This window comes from Pan troglodytes, chromosome 10, assembly GCF_028858775.2.
Source record: "Pan troglodytes isolate AG18354 chromosome 10, NHGRI_mPanTro3-v2.0_pri, whole genome shotgun sequence".
Taxonomy (NCBI): domain Eukaryota; kingdom Metazoa; phylum Chordata; class Mammalia; order Primates; family Hominidae; genus Pan; species Pan troglodytes.
In genome coordinates this window covers 130,519,815-130,538,012 of record NC_072408.2, presented here as the reverse complement: position 1 = coordinate 130,538,012, position 18,198 = coordinate 130,519,815, and the positions used below count along the sequence as shown (strand labels likewise).

At 47.8% G+C, this 18,198-nt stretch overlaps 2 protein-coding genes across 10 annotated transcripts in view; both read right to left on the bottom strand.

The window, feature by feature from the left end:
- ATP6V0A2 (ATPase H+ transporting V0 subunit a2) overlaps window positions 1-2,801 on the bottom strand; it is a 45,786-nt gene extending 42,985 nt beyond the window's left edge. The window contains exon 1 of one of the 3 annotated variants that reach the window (XM_003314010.7): window positions 2,436-2,801. In XM_003314010.7, coding sequence (XP_003314058.1) covers window positions 2,436-2,552 — 117 coding nt within the window. In that variant the 5' untranslated portion in view covers window positions 2,553-2,801. The remainder of the gene's footprint in view (window positions 1-2,435) is intronic. The other 2 variants (XM_016924562.4, XM_063785275.1) reach the window with 2 other exon arrangements.
- Window positions 2,802-4,310: 1,509 nt separating this feature from the next.
- TCTN2 (tectonic family member 2) overlaps window positions 4,311-18,198 on the bottom strand; it is a 39,925-nt gene continuing 26,037 nt past the window's right edge. For 4 of the 7 annotated variants that reach the window (XM_063785277.1, XM_054663814.2, XM_054663815.1 and 1 more), the window contains 6 exons: window positions 17,983-18,094; window positions 15,367-15,473; window positions 10,488-10,644; window positions 8,326-8,451; window positions 8,104-8,192; window positions 4,311-4,702 (listed from right to left, as the gene is read on the bottom strand). In XM_063785277.1, the coding sequence (XP_063641347.1) occupies window positions 4,326-4,702; window positions 8,104-8,192; window positions 8,326-8,451; window positions 10,488-10,644; window positions 15,367-15,473; window positions 17,983-18,094 (968 nt within the window). In that variant the 3' untranslated portion in view covers window positions 4,311-4,325. Of the gene's footprint in view, window positions 4,703-6,792; window positions 7,575-8,103; window positions 8,193-8,325; window positions 8,452-10,487; window positions 10,645-14,233; window positions 15,141-15,366; window positions 15,474-17,982; window positions 18,095-18,198 lie in introns of those variants that run through there. The other 3 variants (XM_016924563.4, XM_016924564.4, XM_054663817.2) reach the window with 2 other exon arrangements.

Below are 18,198 nucleotides of genomic sequence, written 5' to 3'. Positions count from 1 at the left end.
CCACCATCACCAGCTTACATATATTAACTTTTTTTTGAGACGGAGTCTCGCTCTGTTGCCAGGCTGGAGTGCAGTGGCGCGATCTCAGCTCACTGCAACCTCTGCCTCCTGGGTTCAAGTGATTCTCCTGCCTCAGCCTTCTGAGAGTAGCTAGGAATACAGGCACACCCCACCATGCCCAGCTAATTTTTGTATTTTTAGTAGAGACAGGGTTTCACCATGTTGGCCAGGATGGTCTCGAACTCTTGGCCTTGTGATCTGCCCGCCTTGGCCTCCGAAAGTGCTGGGATTACAGGCGTGAACCACCGTGCCCAGACATATTAACTTTTTTTTTCTATTGTGTGGTTTCTTTTATAAATTTTGGGGTTTTTTTTCCCTTTTAGGGCAGCACCCTAATTCAAGGCTAATGGAATAAGGTACATTTTAATGTAGATTCAATTCAAGGCACATTTAACCTAGTAAAACCGGCAGAGGAGATCTGGTGCTGTTTGTTTTGATATTCACACCCATTGATACTCCCACTTCAGCTGAAGGACTAAAGAGGAAACCTGTTCTTAGACTGAGAACTGTAACAAAAGTGCGAACTTTCCCTTCAGGGAGTCCTCCCCATCAGCTGAATGACCTTTCTTTTCCAGGTACTTCCCACTAGCTGTCACCACGGAAGTCACCACCTGCCCCACTTTCCCTTGCAAGGGTTACTAACAGTGATCCCATCTGGTCACCACAAAGTCAGTAGGAAACTCAGGCTGAAGACACACTGAAAACCTAGCACCACACAAGAGCTCATCGCAGCAACCTTAGTTTTACTTCCTTCTGGAAAAAGATGAACAGCACTTTCTTCTCCTTTCACTGACATTCAGTTGAAAAGGATCCCAGGTACACTCTATGACTGAAGGTAGTGGCGCTTATTGAAACTGGAACCTTCATAGTGATTAGTACGTTTGCTCAAACCTGTAAGACTGAAGTGTGATAAGTGTCTTGGCTTGAGTACTAACGGGAAGGAAAACATCTACCTGTTACAAATGTAGGAGCCTGCTGCACCTGCAGCTGTTGCCTGAATGTTTTGGGTGCTATTCACAGCTCAGCGCAGCATCCATCAGGTGAATGGGTACAACTGCAGAAGTGGCTCCAGGAACCAGGAACCGCCCTGCATCTTACCTGCACCCTCGCCTGTCACTCAGGAGTCTCTCCATGACTTTGCAACTGGCTTATGGGGCTGATCTGGTATTAGATATCTGATATCAATGGATATCAGATCTGGGGTAGGGCTGATCCCTTTTGAAATTAAGGACACCTTAGGAAGATTAAGGGAAACAGTCAGGAGATGAAAGTGGTGGCCAGGAAATAAAATGTTCGCCTGAGTGGATTTCAATTCAGTCAGTAAGTACTTGCTTCACGGTCTCCCTTCCACACCCTGTTCTTTGCCTTCTTAGCACTTATCACAGCTCATAATCAGAGTGTGTTTAATCTGTCTCCTCCCACACTGCAAGCTCCAGGAACACAGGGACTGTGTCTGCCTTGCTCACCACCGAGTCTCCAGCACCAAAAACAGTGCCTGAACATAGCGGGCAGTCAAGAAAAGCTTGTCTGTTCATTCAACAAATGCCTATCGATGCCAATGACTGCCAAGGACTGCGTTAAGGTACTTACTCTCAGAGGTTGACAGTCCTTGGTGGAGACAAACAATAAGCAAGTAAATGGACAAACAAATGTTTATTATTACTTGTTGGGGAGACAGCTTCCACTCGACAAACAATGACTGAGTTCTTAAGTCCTTACACACAATGGTATGTACAGCATTAAGCATCAGTGACCAAAACACAAAAATCCCTCTCCTCAAGCAGATGACATCCAGCTCCTTCCCATTTCTGGCTCTGTCTGGGCTCCTCCTGTTCCCTCCAACAAGGACCCTCTCCCCAGATCTTCCCCACGGCTGGCTCCTTTCTATTTGGGTCTCAGCTGAAATATCACCTTCTCCGGGAGGCTTCCTCGACAATCCCTTCACACGCACCTCCCGCCCGAATCACCTTCACATCACCCCGTTTCTTCTTTATGGCAAACCTTTTCTGGTTGACCTATTTATTTGGTTAATGCGCCCCCCTAACCCCCGTAAAGTTCCAAAAGGACTCCAAGAGGCCTTTGTGGGATTTGTTCTCCCGCTGAGCTCGGTGCCCCGAGCTGATGAAGACCACACGGGCGATCCTAACTAACTGGGGCAGAGCAGCCGCCGACCACACAGACGGCCGGAGACCCTGGAGTCAGCCCCGCGCTCCGGGAAGCTTTGGCCGCTGAGCTGGGGTGTCATCTTCCCCGTCTGGGCAATGGGGACGGGGCGCGCCCTTCCTCGGTGCTCCCCGCGGGAGGGCCCCAGCGATGCGCGGGATGGGGGGCGCCAGGAGAGCAGGTGCGGCCCGCGTCTCCCGGGCGACACTCACGTCTCGGAACTGGACCAGGCCTTTCTCGCCCAGGGCGCTGAGGCACTCGTAGGCCGTGCCCGACTGCAGGAAGAGCTGCGCCAGGCACATGGTCTCGCTCCGGAACAGGGACCCCATGGCGGGCCGACCCGCGCCCGGAGGGGCTCGATGGGCGGCGGCGGCGGCTCCGAGCCGCGCGGGCCCGCACACTCAGCCGGTGCGGCCCGGTCCTCGAGCTCTTCCTGTGGTCTGGCCGCGGCCCCGCACTATGGGGCTCCAGACTGCAGCGGCCGCCCCCGGTTCTGCCACCGCGGCCGCCGCTCCAGCTGCCGCCACAGCAGTCCGCGAGGTCCCGCCCCCAAGCCACTGCCGGTTCCGGTTCCGCCCCCGCGTCCCGCCCCCCCGCCGGCCGACCAATGGACGCCCGAGGTTGTCGCCGCACGCCGTGGCGGCAGGGCCAACCAGCGCGAACCCGGCGGGTACGACCGCTGCAGCTGGCGCTCCGCCGGACTGGACGCGGAGCTACAGCCCGCGCGGCTCCCCGGCATTTCTGGAGGAGTCTCGCCGAGTGTGCACGCCGCGAAGCTCACCCGTTCCTAGTGCACGACCCTGTGCTGCTGCGTGTGTGTGTGTGTGTGTGTGTGTGTGTGTGTGTGTGTGTGAGAGAGAGAGAGAAACGGAATCTCACGCAGTCCCACAGGCTGGAGTCCAGTAGCACGATCTCGGCTCACTGCAACCTCCGTCTCCCAGGTTCAAGCGATTCTCCAGCCTCAGACTCCCAAGTAGCTGTGACTACAGACGCGCGCCACCCGCGTCCAGCTAATTTTTTTGTATTTTTAATAGAGACGGGGTTTCACCATGTTGGCCAGGCTGGTCTCAAAACTCCAGACCTCAGGTGATCCGCCTGCCTCGGCCTCCGCAGTGCTGGGATTACAGGCGTGAACCACTGCGCCCGGCCCTGCTGCTGGTTTTTTATGGATAGGGTTTCCCTCTGTGGCCCAGGGAGGAGTGCAGTGGCACGAGCTCGGCTCGCTGCAACCTTGACCTCCTGAGCTCAAGCGATCCTCCCACCTCAGCCTCTGGAGGAGCTGGGATTACAGACGCGCGCCATCACACCCGGCTAATTTGTTTTTAAAATGTTTATAGAAAAGGGGTTTCATCATGTTGGCCAGGCTGGTCTCGAACTCCTGAACTCAAGCAATCCTCCCGCCTTGGCCTCCCAAAGCGCTAGGATTACAGGCGTGATCCGCCGCCCGGAGGGATCCTAGGCTTCTTCGTGAAGTTGGAGTGTGCAGCCAGCATCTCAATCCAGTTTTCAAACATTTCCCACCGACCTCGCAAGACTCCTCCTGCTCAGTTGCAGTCTCCCCTTCCCGCCCGGCCTGGCCACCACAGGACAATTTTGTCTCGATAGATTTGCCACCTCCAGGCTTGTCCTGTCGATGGAATCACACAGCACCCAGTGTGTGTTCCCCACACTGACCGGGAAGCAGTGGCCCCCCGCCCCAGGCCGCAACCTCACCGCTGTCCCAGTCGAGTCTCTGCTTACATATCCCCTTCCTTGAGACTGTCCCTGGCCCCTCTACTTTGGAGTCACATCCTTGTTCTATTTCCTTCACTGCACCTGCCACCATCTGAAATTATCTTGTCTGTGTGTTAGTGCCAGTCTTCCCTGCTAGAATGGAAGCTCCACCAAGGTGGGGACATTGTTTCTGCCACTGTGGTATCTCCAAGCCCCAGCACATAGTAGCCACTCAATAAATAGTTCATGAATGCATACATAAATGTATAAACTTAGAAAAGTTAAAACCATAGACACTCCAGACCCCATTCTGCCAAACTGAGTTTTTTCCTTCTTTTAAGTACAAAAGGTGTCCTCACAAAGCCCACAAAATCAAGCTAAATTACCTGTCATTTGGAAGTTTTAAATTTATTTTCCATAAATACCTGAAATCCAAAGCTAGTTACACTAGGCTGGGTGCCCTGGCTCACTCCTGTAATCCCAGCACTTTGGGAGGCTGAGGCAGGTGGATCACTTGAGGTCAGGAGTTTTGAGACCAGCCTGGCCAACATGGCAAAACCCGGAGTTTTGAGACCAGCCTGGCCAACATGGCAAAACCCCGTCTCTACTAAAAAAATATAAAAATTAGCTAGGCGTGGTGGTGGGCACCTGTAGTCCCAGCTACTCGGGAGGCTGAGGCAAGAGAATCGCTTGAACCTGGGAGGTGGAGCTTGCAGTGAGCTGAAATGGCATCCCTGGACTCCAGCCTGGGCAACAGAGTGACACTCTGTTTCAAAAGAAACAACAACAACAAAAAGATACAGTAAGAACTGTGAAGGTGAATTCAAAGGCTGAAGTTCAGACAATAATTGACTCAGACCCCAGCTCCATCAGTCCAGTACTGACCCAGATTCCTGAGTCAGCCCTAGAGGGGTCGGGTGAAGGCCCAACACCACCACAGTACAGATGCTGAAATTCACAGTATTTCCATCATGCAGAAACTTAGGACCTCTGCAGTGACTAGCTCATCCCCCTATTTGAAAGTGGACTCAGGCCGGGCGCAGTGGCTCATGCCTGTAATCCCAGCACTTTGGGAGGCCGAGGCGGGCGGATCACGAGGTCAGGAGATCGAGACCATCCTAGCTAATACAGTGAAACTCCGTCTCTACTAAAAATACGAAAAATTAGCTGGGCATGGTGGTGGGTGCCTGTAGTCCCAGCTACTCAGGAGGCTGAGGCAGGAGAATGGCATGAACTTGGGAGGCGGAGCTTGCAGTGAGCCAAGATCACGCCACTGCTCTCCAGCCTGGGCAATAGAGCAAGACTCCGTCTCAAAAAAAAAAAGAAAAAAGAAAATGGACTTAAGACTGGAGGAAAATTCGAAATTGCCCCTGGGCAGGAACTCTGCAGCGAAGATGAAACAGCACATTTTATGTGGTGCTGGGTATCAGCAGGCACTAGGAATTCGATCAAAAAGTATAAAAGGGAAAATAATTATTTTTCAAAATTAGGCTTAAATAACATAGAAAATCCATCTGAAACAACTAAGTTACCTGGCACACAAAGAAAACTTACAGGTGATGTGCCATGTGGCCACTGTAGGACCGTGGCTAAAAACATCTATTCCAGGGCTGGGCACGGCAGCTCATACCTATAATCCCAGCACTTTGGGAGGCTAAGGCAGGTAGATCACTTGAGCCTAAGAGTTCGAGACCAGCCTGGGTAACATAGGGAGACCCCCTTCTCTACAAAAAAACAAAAAATACAAAAACTAGCCAGGTACAAGCCTGTGGTCCCAGCTACTTGGGAGGCTAAGGTGGGAGGATCACTTGAGCTCAGGAGGTCGAGGCTGCAGTGAGCCATAATTGTGCCACTGCTCTCCAGCTCTCCAGCCTGGGTAACAGAGTAAGACTGAGTCTCAAAAAAAAAAACAAAAATCCATTCTCCCCACTGAGTGGGGTTGACTGTTCCCATGTGACGGCCCATGGGAGAAATTTGTCAAGACTCAGCTAGGAAAAACTGTCCTTCATTGATAACCAGTTAATTTTTAATGAATAGATTTCATAATTCCTGTATTAATGAATAGATTTCATAATTCCTATAGCTAATCATACTTGGGTTTTTGTAAACTGGGGTCTTGGTTGGGCATGGTGGCTCCTGCTGGTAATCCCAGCACTTTGGGAGGCTTAGGTGGTAGGATCGCTAAAGCCAGGAGTTTGAGACCAGGCTGGGCAACATAGCCAGACCCCCATCTACTAAAAAAAAAAAAAAAATAGCCAGGCGTGGTGGCTGTGTGCCACCTGTAGTCCCAGCTACTTGGGGGAGAATCGCTTGATCCCAGGTGTCTGAGTTTACAGTGAGCTATGATCGTGCCACTGCACTCCAGCCTGGGCAGCAGAGGGAGAGCCTGTCTCTAAAAAATAAATAAATAAATAAATAGTGAATTAGGGGTCTGCTTCTGCTCACTGCAACCTTTGGCATATATTTTAGGGCTTACATGTGCCCCTGGTTTTGTTTTACTTTTCTCTTATTATTTTCCTCCCGCAGCCCCCATATCTTTCCCCATCAATGATTTTGTGTTTTTGTATTACATGCATTTTTAAGGATTTCTTAATCCTTTCTACGGAATATGGGAAACATCAATCAACACGAATGTATTAAAAACTAAAGAAAAGACTGATTCTCTCTGGTATAAATAAAACTCCTATGACTTTAACTAATTTGTGATAAGCTAAAATTTCTAACATTTTTGAGTTCTTCTCATGCATTTTACTCAGTCCAGGCCAGCGATGAGAATATTCATTCTGCATTGGATAGCTACATATATGAATTAAAGTCACAGAGCACTTAATAAAAATTTTCTACAAAAATAAGACATTTCAGTTATTAAAATTTTATAGAGAAGCATACAAGACTACAACAAATCACTGAAGTCAAGGTCTAAAGTCTTTGAGAAGTCAGATGGACCGGACGCAGTGGCTCACGTCTGTGATCCCAGCACTTTGGGAGGCCGAGGTGAGCAGATCATCTGAGCTCAGGAGTTACAGACCACCCTGGGCAACAAGGCGAAACCCCGTCTTTACCAAAAATACAGCCAGGCATGGTGGAGCATCTGTGGTCCCAGCTACACTAGAGGCTGAGGTGGGAGGATTGCTTGGGAGGCAGAGAGTGCAGTGAGCCGAGACTGTATACTGCACTCCAGCCTGGGTGACAGAGTGAGACCCCGCCTCAAAAAAAAAAAAAAAAAAAAAAAAAGGCCGGGTGCGGTGGCTCATGCCTGTAATCTCAGCACTTTGGGAGGCCAAGATGGGTGGATCATGAGGTCAGGAGTTCGAGAGCAGCCTGGCCAATACGGTGGAACCCTGTCTCTACTAAAAATACAAAATTAGCCGGGCGTGGTGGTGCATGCCTGTAATCCCAGTTCTCCGGAGGCTGAGGCAGGAGAATCGCTTGAACCCAAGAGGAGGAGGTTGTGGTGAGCCGAGATCACTTCAGCCTGGGCAACAAGAGCAAAACTCCATCTCAAAAAAATAAAAGCCAGGTGGTTGTCTAACTATGGGCTTTGCATATTCTGGTCCAGGGGTTGCTGAGGAACAAGGCCAATGTGAGGAACAACAGCAACAGTAAGCCCTTAGCAACACACTGAGAATGCAGCTCCCCTGAAAAACAATGGACAAAATTAAACAGCAGTATTTCTTAACTCTTTTGATAACAGTGTAGGTATAGGCTGGGCGTGGTGGCTCACTCCTGTAATCCTAACACTTTGGGAGGCCAAGGAGGGCGGATCACTTGAGGCCAGTTCGAGACCAGCCTGGCCAGCACAGTGAAACCCCGTCTCTACTAAAAATACAAAAATAGCCAGGCATATTGGTGCTGTAATCCCAGCTACTCCAAAGGCTGAGGCACGAGAGTTGTCTGAACCCAGGAGGCCATGGTTGCAGTGAGCTGAGATTGTGCCACTGCACTCCAGCCAGGGTGTCAGAGCAAGACTCTCTAAAAAAAAAAACAGTGTAGGTAGAAATAAACTAAGCCAAAACAGTAATGGTGATCACTTCCAAGTGGCAATATTATCTGTACTTTTTTTTAAGTTTCTCTATGTTTTATGCTTTCTGTAACATTTAGACATCATTTAAAATTTTTTTTAAATTGACATAACATAATTGGTCATAGAAATCTGTTTCACCCTACCTTGATAATACTGAGTCCATGGATATAGAAGCTGCGGCCAACACACCTCATTTCTGTTGCAGTCATACTCTGTATAATTGATCTGGAATCTAGAAAACATTTTAGAGGGTTACAAAAACTACAAGTGAGAAGTATCAGAACTTGATTAAAGGAATAAACTTCCAATTTTCAAATATATATTTTTCTGCTTCCTAATGTCAACTAGGTGAGCAACTGGAGTACCTTGTCAGGGGGTGGGGTAACTGTGCAGGAATTTTAATAAACTGGACGGATGCACTGATAGGGAGAAGGTCGGCCTTGTGCTCACAGGTAAGCCCACACTGGTACTGCCAGTTCACTGAGGAGAACCTAGGAGGGAAAGATCACATGGTCACATAGCCACCATTCAGTTCTATTCCACCAAGAACAGCAGGTAACGGATGCAATCACAATATAACCTGAGGTTCTCCTAAGAAGTTTCGCATTCTACCTGGGCTGTTTTTTCTCAGTATTTGTCCATGGTCTTTGACCATTTCCACAGACAGATCCAAAGAGAAGAGAAACTCCTAATAACCCCTCATGGGCCTGTCGCCCAGCAACATCTGCCAGTCTTGTTGTCAGTCTCACTCCTCTCCAGCCAGTGCATTGTATACAGGTGCTATCAAAGGTACCTTTGTTCATCACCTGTTTTTCTCAAACAATATAATAATAAAAGCAGCAGCTAGCCACTTATTGAGGGCTTTCCACTTTCGAGGCACAGAGATAACTTGCTTGCAACACACCATCTCATGTTATCCTCAGAAGAGTACTGCGGAGGTGGTAACTGCACTCCCATTTTCCCTTGCAGAGCCACCACTCTCCATTCCCAGTTCAGTGGAGCAGAAGGAATTGGCCCTAATCCAGAGGTGCACCCATCACCTGAGCCTAGCCAATAAGAGCTGTCCATTGCCCCAGTCATAGGGATTGGTTCAGAAAGGAGCACATGACCCAAACTGAACCAATAAAAGTCTGCCCAGATCTATTTTGAGAAAGAGGAGGGGCCGGGCACAGTGACTCATGCCTGTAATCCCAGCACTTTGGGAGGCTGAGGCAGGCAGATCACCTCAGGTTGGGAGTTCAAGACCAGCCTGACCAACATGGAGAAACCCCATCTCTACTAAAAATACAAAATTAGCCAGGCGAGGTGCCACATGCTTGTAACCTCAGCTACTTAGGAGGCTGAGGCAGGAGAATCGCTTGAACCTGGGAGGTGGAGGTTGCAGTGAGCCAAGATGGCACCACTGCACTCCAGCCTGGGCAACAAGAGCAAAACTCCGTCTCAAAAAAAAAAAAAGAAAGAAAGAAAGAAAAGAAAGAGGAGGAAAGAGGCTTTCTCCCCACTGGACTTGCTGCAGTGACATAAGCCTGGATTGCTGGTGCTGATCTTTGCCATCTCTTGAGGAGAACCTCCCTGAGAATGAAGCCAACCCAAAGGAAGAGGAGCTGAGATACGAAAACAAAAAGATCCCTGACCACACTAGAACCATGAACCATGAACTAGCTGTATGTGGATTACTCTGAACTTGAACCAATAAACTCCCCTCTTTGCTTAAGTCAGTATGAACTGGGTGCCTGTCACTTAAAACCGATGGAGGCAGGCTGGGCGCGGTGGCTCATGCCTGTAATCCCAGCACTTTGGGAGGCCGAGGCGGGCGGATCACGAGGTCAGGAGATTGAGACCATCCTGGCCAACAGGGTGAAACCCTGTCTTTACTAAAAATACAAAAATTAGCTGGACGTGGTGGCACGTGCCTATAATCCCAGCTACTCGGGAGGCTGAAGCAGGAGAATCGCTTGAACTAGAGAGCTGGAGGTTGCAGTGAGCCAAGATATTGCCACTGCACTCCAGCCTGGAGATGGAGCAAGACTCTGTCTCAAAAAAAAAAAAAAAAAAAAAAACTGATGGAGGCTTGATACATAAAGATATTATCACCATATTACAGAGGAGGAAACTACAGCTCAGAAAGGTTAAGTAATTGGCCAGTGCCACACAGCTCCTAAGTAGGACAGCCATGATTTGAACCTATCTGCTGCCAAAGTCTCTAACCACAGACAATATTCTCTGATCAGATTATCAGTTACATTCATGGATTTCAAAATATACTTAGCACTAAGGGGCCCTTTATTCATCTTTGTACTCCCTAAAATAACTTGCAGACTTACATATGGCTTTATAAATACTTGTGAAAATAAGTCTCCATTATACACAGTTCATACATATTCCATATGTGCATATAAACATCTTGCTAATAATTGCAAGTTGTAAATAAACAATCAGTTTCTAAATAAACATTTCCCTATTGTTTGGAACGCTCTCAACTTTCCTGACTCTCTCTAAACTACGGTGATCCAAGATGTGATCATACCTTGTCTCTACGCCAAGTATCTCCTGCTGAGTAATCCCTTCCACCGCGCCAGCATCCGAGATGAGGATGCGGATGCTCAGGTGAGCAGGAATATCCAGGCACATGCCGTTCACACTGCTAGCCAGCGGGTCTGCACCTGGATCAGGGGCATCTACACCTATAGAAATGTTAAGTTATACACTTTTCAAAGAATAATTTGATAAGTTTTCCTACAATGTCGTAATAACCAAAATGGGGAATAATATCAGGCAGGCATCACATTAATGAGGCTTTAGTCTCTTACAGGCTCTAGTTACTTGTCACTCCGTAACTGTGTTATCCCTTAAAGTCTACAAGGCATAGGATGGCACTAATAAAAATTGTGTTTAAAACGTTTCCTTGTATGGGCCGGGCGCAGTGGCTCACACTGTAATCCCAGCACTTTGGGAGGCCGAGGCAGGCAGAACACGAGGTCAAGAGATCGAGACCATTCTGGCCAACATGGTGAAACCCCATCTCTACTAAAAGTACAAAAATTAGCTGGGCGTGGTGGTGCTCGCCTGTAGTCCCAGTTACTTGGGAGGCTGAGGCAGGAGAATGGCGTGAACCTGGGAGGCGGAGCTTGCCGTGAGCTGAGATCATGCCACTGCACTGCAGCCTGGCGACAGAGGGAGACACTGTCTCAAAAAAAAAAAAAAAAAAAAAAAGTTTCCTTGTATGTTAGCCAGTCACTGGAACTTAAAAGCCCTGACCCACATATTAAAGCCATAAATCATGATTCAGTTTCCAAGCTCCCACTGAAATCTACCCAGCCTTTTAACAGAAACATATATAATTGCAGTGAAATGCCATCGTTATTCCATGCAGTCACAGTTCTAGTAAAAGCTGTGTAAGACATTTAAAATCCATACTAACAACTTTAGGGCAGGCACAGTGGCTCATGCCTATAATCCTAGCACTTTGGGAGGTCGAGGTAGAAGCACTGCTTGAGCCCAGGAGTTTGAGACCAGCCTGGGCAACATAGCAAAACCCTGTCTTCTCGAGAAAAATAAAATAGCCAGTCATGGTGGCACACACCTGTAGCACACACCAGCTACCCAGAAGGCTGAGGTGAGAGGATTGCTTCAGCCTGGGAAGTCAAGGCTGCAGTAGGCCATGATGGCATGGCACCACTACATTCCAGCCTGGACAAAAGTGAGAACCTCATCTCAAAAAATAAAAATAAAAATCAGTCGGGCGCGGTGGCTCACGCCTGTAATCCCAACACTTTGGGAGGCTGAGGTGGGTGGATGACCTGAGGTCAGGAGTTCGAGACCAGCCTGGCCAACATGGTGAAACCCTGTCTCTACTAAAAATACAAAAATCAGCCAGGCATGGTGGCACACGCCTGTAATCCCAGCTACTTGGGAGGCTGAGGCAGGAGAATCACTTGAAACCTGGGAGGTGGAGGTTGCAGTGAGCCGAGATCGTGCCACTGCACTCCAGCGACAAAGTGAGACTCCATCTCAAAAAAAAATAATGATAATAATTGAAAAAATAATAATAATAAAACAAAATCCACACTAACGACTTTACTTAGTATGTATTAGATAGGTAAGTAATTTCCTAATGTGTTACCGTAGTATTAATACAATTGGAAGAGAATGAAATTGAATGAGAAATGAATTTGCATTCATCTTGGAGAAAACCCAGCAAGGTCAATGAGAGGAAGTAGGGTAGGTTCTATGGCTCCTCTGAAGGGGGTTCTTTGCTCCTTCAGGGATTCCGAAGGTCAGTAACACTGTTTTATGTCTAATTTCCTTATACATGTGTCAACACCACTTCTCTTCTGCTTATTAACCAGGATCAAGGTTGCTTTTTGGCTCAGACATGAAATAAAAGCTAACCCCTTCCACCTTGAAGGCAACAAAATGTCATCACCACACTGATTTCGTACCTCATCAACCTGGGTTCTCCGTCTGGACATTTTCCCTACGGTTTATTTCCCAACTGCTGACTTTTCTCCAGCCCTCAGGGTCATTCCACAGCCTATCTAGCTGGCCTGGGTGGCAGAGCCCAGGGCTTGACAAGCTCGACCTCTGGGTTCCATTTGCAAATGAGGATCTAGGTCTGGGCCCAGTGCCTTGAGCACCAGCTAGATGAGCAAACAGCAGCCTGAGTGCCCCGTGGGGGTGGGGGTCCAACAGGACTCCCTCCCCAAGTCAGAGAGTGGTCTGGGGCACCTCAAGCTCACAGACATATCACATTATCCATGACCACAGAGGGGGAAGGGAGGGTCCTCATCACCATGACCCCAATCACAAGGAGTGGGCACAACACAGGTGTGTGTCTGTATGGGCCGTTGTGTGAATTCCAGCCTACTGAGCCTAGCTGACCTCAGAGGAGATGGAAAGGGTAGGGGCAGGATCCAGACGGCTGATCCCTACGCACCAGGCAGAGGAGAGGGGCAGAGCAGCATCTGCAGGGAGAGCTGGGCAGGGGCAAAGCAGATGCGCACACTCATTGGGCTCTTTCTGGTCCCAAAAGGCAATTCCATTAATTAGCTCAATAAAAAAAGCTTTCCATTCAAAGTATTTACAGACTCAAGGCTCCCCAAGAAACCAGGAAGTTACCTAACTTGCTACCAGGGAACAGAGGAAAGAGGTTGGAACCCCAGGTTTTCATTCTAGCTCTGCCAAAACTCACTGTGACCTTAGGCCTCTCCAACATAAACCGATGAGCTGGATCTCCATGATTCAAAGGACATTTTGGATTCAGAGGTGAAATCAGGCCTGGTGAAGAAGCTTTAAAGTCTGGTTTACCTTTATTCCATGTACATGTGGTGTATCTTCTTCCCTTTGTGTACGAGCTACTTGCCAATTCAACACTGCAAATACCTTTGGCCAAAGGCACTGGGCTGTCAAGTCTTTCTATCTGGCCCCCATGATCCCTGCTATTATTAGATCTGTTGCACCTTTTTTTTTTTTTTTGTGAGACGGAGTCTCGCTCTGTCGCCCAGGCTGGAGTGCAGTGGCGCGATCTCGGCTCACAGCAAGCTCCGCCTCCCGGGTTCCTACCTTCTCCTGCCTCAGCCTCCCGAGTAGCTGGGACTACAGGCGCCCACCACCACGCCCGGCTAATTTTTTTTTTTTATTTTTAGTAGAGACGGGGTTTCACCTGTGTTAGGCAGGATGCTCTCGATCTCCTGACCTCGTGATCCACCCGCCTCGGCCTCCCAAAGTGCTGGGATTACAGGCGTGAGCCACTGCGCCTGGCCGATCTGTTGCACCTTAATTACTTTCTTTCCTGACAGCTTTATTGAGATATAATTCACATACTATACAATCCACCCACTTAAAGTGTGCAATTCGATGGTTTCTGGTATAGTCACAAAGCTGTGTAACAATCAGCAGATTCTATTTTAGAACATTTTATCACTCTGCGAAGAAATCCTTTACCCACAGCAGTCTCTCCCCATTTCCTCCCAACTCCTCCACCTCCGGCATCCACTAATCTGCTGTCTCTATACATTGCCCATTCTGGACATTGCATATAAATTGAGTCATACAATATGTGGTCTTTTGTGTCTGGCTTCTATCACAATATTTTCAATCACTTTATTTTCTTTTAAGTTAACAAAATTACCTTTATAAATTACAAAGTCAATTCTCAAATGCCTGTATTCCTGGCAATCAAAAACAGCAATGCAAACTGAAGTGCACTAACAATCTTCAAACCTTGCTTGGACTTTGTTTTAATGTATTTTATTTTATTTTGTTTTATTTTTAGAGTCAGGATCTTGCTCTGTCTTCCAGGTTGGAGTGTGATGGTGTAATCAGAGCTCACTGTAGCCTCAAACTCCTAGGCTCCAGCGATCCTCTTTCCTCAGCATCCCAAGTAGCTGGGACTGCAGGGACATGCCACCACATTCGACTAATTTTTTAAATTTTTCATAGAGTCAAGGTCTCACTATGTTGCCCAGGCTGGTCTTAAACTCCTGGCCTCGGCCTGGCATGGTGGCTAACGCCTATAATCCCAGCACTTTGGGAGGCCGAGGCAGGTGGATCACGAGGTCAGGAGTTCGAGACCAGCCTGGCCAACATGGTGAAACCCCGTCTCTATTTAAAAAATACAAAAATTAGCCAGGTGGTGGTGGGCGCCTGTAATCCCAGCTACTCGGGAGGCTAAGGCAGGAGAATCACCTGAACCCAGGAGGCAGAGGTTGCAGTGAGCTGAGATTGTGCCATTGCACTCCAGCATGGGTGACAAGAGCAAGACTCCGTCTCAAAAAAAACCAAACAAACAAACAAAAAAACTCCTGGCCTCAAGCAATCCTCTTGCATTGACCTCCCAAAGTGCTGGGATTATAAGCGTGAGCCACTGCTCCCAGCCTAGACTTTCTTTCACAAAGACTGTTGTTGGCCAGGCGCAGTGGCTCATGCCTGTAATCCCAACACTTTAAGAGGTTGGGGTGGGCAGATCACTTAAGCCCAGGAGTTAATGACCAGCCTGGGCAACATGGCAAAACCCATTTCTACAAATAATACAAAAAATTAGCCAGATGTGGTGGCGCACACCTGTGGTGCCAGCTACTTGGAAGGCTGAGGCGGGAGGATCCCTTGAGCCTGGGAGGATGAGGCGGCAATGAGCTGTGATTGCACCACTGCACTCCAGCCTGGGTGACAGAATGAAACCCTGTCTCAAAAAAACAAAAACAGAAAATCAAAAAAGTCATTGTGAATAAGAAGAAAAAGACATGCCAAGTTTCCTGCCTGGAGATCTAACCTCTGGGCAAACGTCCAGTTAAGCCGCAGTCAAGCTTCAGGAAGATGACCTACTGGGTTGGGCTCTAATGCTGCGACTACAGTTGGTAGTCACAGCAACCAAGTTACAGGCTTTATTGTACCCGGGTTTGACTTACGTATTATTTCGAGCCAGCCATCACTAAGATCAGCGTAATTGGAGTTGCCTCTCATTGCAACGTGAGTCGCTTGTATTAATGAATCAAGTCTTTCAACAGCATTCTCCCTGCAAGAGAGTAAGACATTTCTCAGCTCATGGCCAGCAGGTCTTGTCCTAAAGTCATTTCCAGTGAATGTCCGGGTTTCACTTCCGAGTGCCTAAATTAAAAACTGCCAGAGGAACTGGCATTAAAAACTGGCTGGGTGTCACCCATGGACTAGGTGTGTCTGATGGCCTTCCCAGGATGGACCTACACACCTAGGGGAGAACATACAGAAGCAATCTTTTACTTTAGACTTAAAATGTTAGTAACTTAGCCGGGTGCAGTGGCTCACACCTGTAATCCCAACCCTTTGGGAGGCTGAGGTGGGAGGATTGCTTGAGCTCAGGAGTTCAAGACCAGCCTGGGCAACAGGGCAAAACCCTGCCTCTACAAAAAATACAAAAATTAGCCAGGCATGGTGGCATGCACCTATAGTTCCAACTACTCGGGAGGCTGAGGTGGAAGGAGCGCATAAGCCTGGTGGGGTTAAGGCTACAGTGAGCTGAGATCGTACCACTGCACTCCAGCCTGGGTGACAGAGCAAGATCCTGTCTCAAAAAAAAAAAAATGTTAGTAACTTAAGTTGGGAATCACACGGTTCACAAACTCTGCTGACTGTCACCAAACTTAGGAGGTAGTTAGAGCACACATCAACTTAGCAGGATACATTCGTGGGCCAGAGTGATCCAACAGTAAAAGTAACCTAAATATCTAGCTGGAATTTTGAGTCATAAAATTAAGTGAAGACTAAGAGTTGGAACGTAGCATTCCCTCCTTCCCAGTACTGTCACTGGAGGGTACAAATCTCATGAACTGCAGGAGAGGGACTCTGCCCATGGACTCAGGCCTCAAAACCTATAATCAGGAGCTGCTGCCAATAATTTATACCAGTTTTCCTTAACTTCTCAATGTTACCCCCATTTCTTCCTGCTTCCCAAAGAACTACACATCTTGGGATATGTAACAGATAAAACGTGTGTAAGAATGCATGCATGCCGGGCATAATGGTTCATGCTTGTAACCCCAGCACTTTGGGAGGCCAAGGCAGGAGGATCGTTTGAGCCCAGCAGTTTGAGAGCAGCCTGAGCAACACGGTGAAACCCCATCTCTACAAAAAATATGAAAAATCAGCGAGGCACACACCTGTACTCCAAGATACTCGGGAGGGTGAAGTGGGAGGATCACCTGAGCTCGAGAGGGTCAGGCTGCAACGAGCCGTGATCACACCACTGCGCTCCAGTCTGGGTGATGGAGTGAGACCTTGTCTCAAAAAACAAATAAGCCAAAAAGAACGCATGCAATCAAAACCACAATGAGATACCACTTAGTATCTATTAGGATGGCTACTGTCAAAAAAAAACAAAAACAAAAAAAACAAAAAACAAGGCTGGGCACAGTGGCTCACAGCTGTAATCCCAGCACTTTAGGAGGCTGAGGAGGGCAGATCACCTGAGGTCAGGAGTTCGAGACCAGCCTGACCAACATGGAGAAACCCCATCTCTACTAAAAATACAAAATTAGCCGGGTGAGGTGGCACATGCCTGTAATCCCAGCTACTCAGGAGGCTGAGGCAGGAGAATCACTTGAACCTGGGAGGCGGAGGCTGCAGTGAGCCGAGATTATGCCATTGCACTCCAGCCTGGGCAACAAGAGTGAAACTCTGTCTCAAAAAGAAAACAAAAACAAAAACAGAACATAGGCCAGCAGAGTGACTCATGCCTGTAATCTCAGCACTTTAGGAGGCCAAGGCAGGTGGAAGACCACCTGAGCCTGGGGAGGCTGGGGCTGCAGTAAGCCATGATTGCACCACTGCACCCCAGCCTGGGAAACACAGTGAGACCCTGTCTCAAAAAAAAAAAAAAAAAAAAGTTAATCACCCCAGTTACACTTTGCTCTGGCCTTTTTCATAGCTCTAGGAGTATAAGGTTCCAATGAGGCCAGGCGCGGTGGCTTACGCCTATAATCCCAGCACTTTGGGAGGCCAAGGTGGGCAAGGTCACTTGAGGTTAGGAGTTTGAGACCAACATTGTGAAACCCCATCACTACTAAAAATACAAAAAAAAATCAGCCAGGCGTGGTGGTGCATGCCTGTAATCCCAGCTGCTAGGGAGGCTAAGGCAGGATAATTGCTTGAACTGGAGAGGCAGAAGCTGCAATGAGCTGAGATCGCACCACTGCACTCCAGCCTAGGTGACAAAGTGAGACTTCATCTCAACAAAAAAAACCACACAACAACAACAAAAAAGGTTCCAATGAGCTGAACAAACTTTGGCAGAGACATTTGTTTAAATGTGGATGAAATTTGCTTAAAGGTGGATGAACTGGCTTTAGTCCCAAGAAAAAGTTTATTTTCCCTCATATTGATGTTTGAATCAACTCTAAATTGTATTACATGTCTGTATTTATTATCACTTTTACACATTTTAATTGACTCTAATTTTTCATATTCATGCTGTCTTTGATATTCATGTAGTGAATTAATTCTAGGCAAACCATTCACATTGCCGATATATTCACCAATGAAACACTCACCTGAGCTGAGTACAATTTTCATTAATCCTGACTTCTAACAGGCATCCAGAGAGTACATTTTCTCCAAATAAAATGGGTTTGAAAGTTGCTGATGTACACAGACCCCTTCCAGCTATAAAAGAAAAAGATTGTCCTCTTGCTACTTTTTGCTAAACAAAAGTAAAGATTAACTTCAGTTTTCCGTGAAAAACAGAAAACAGTAAGTAGAAATAAAGT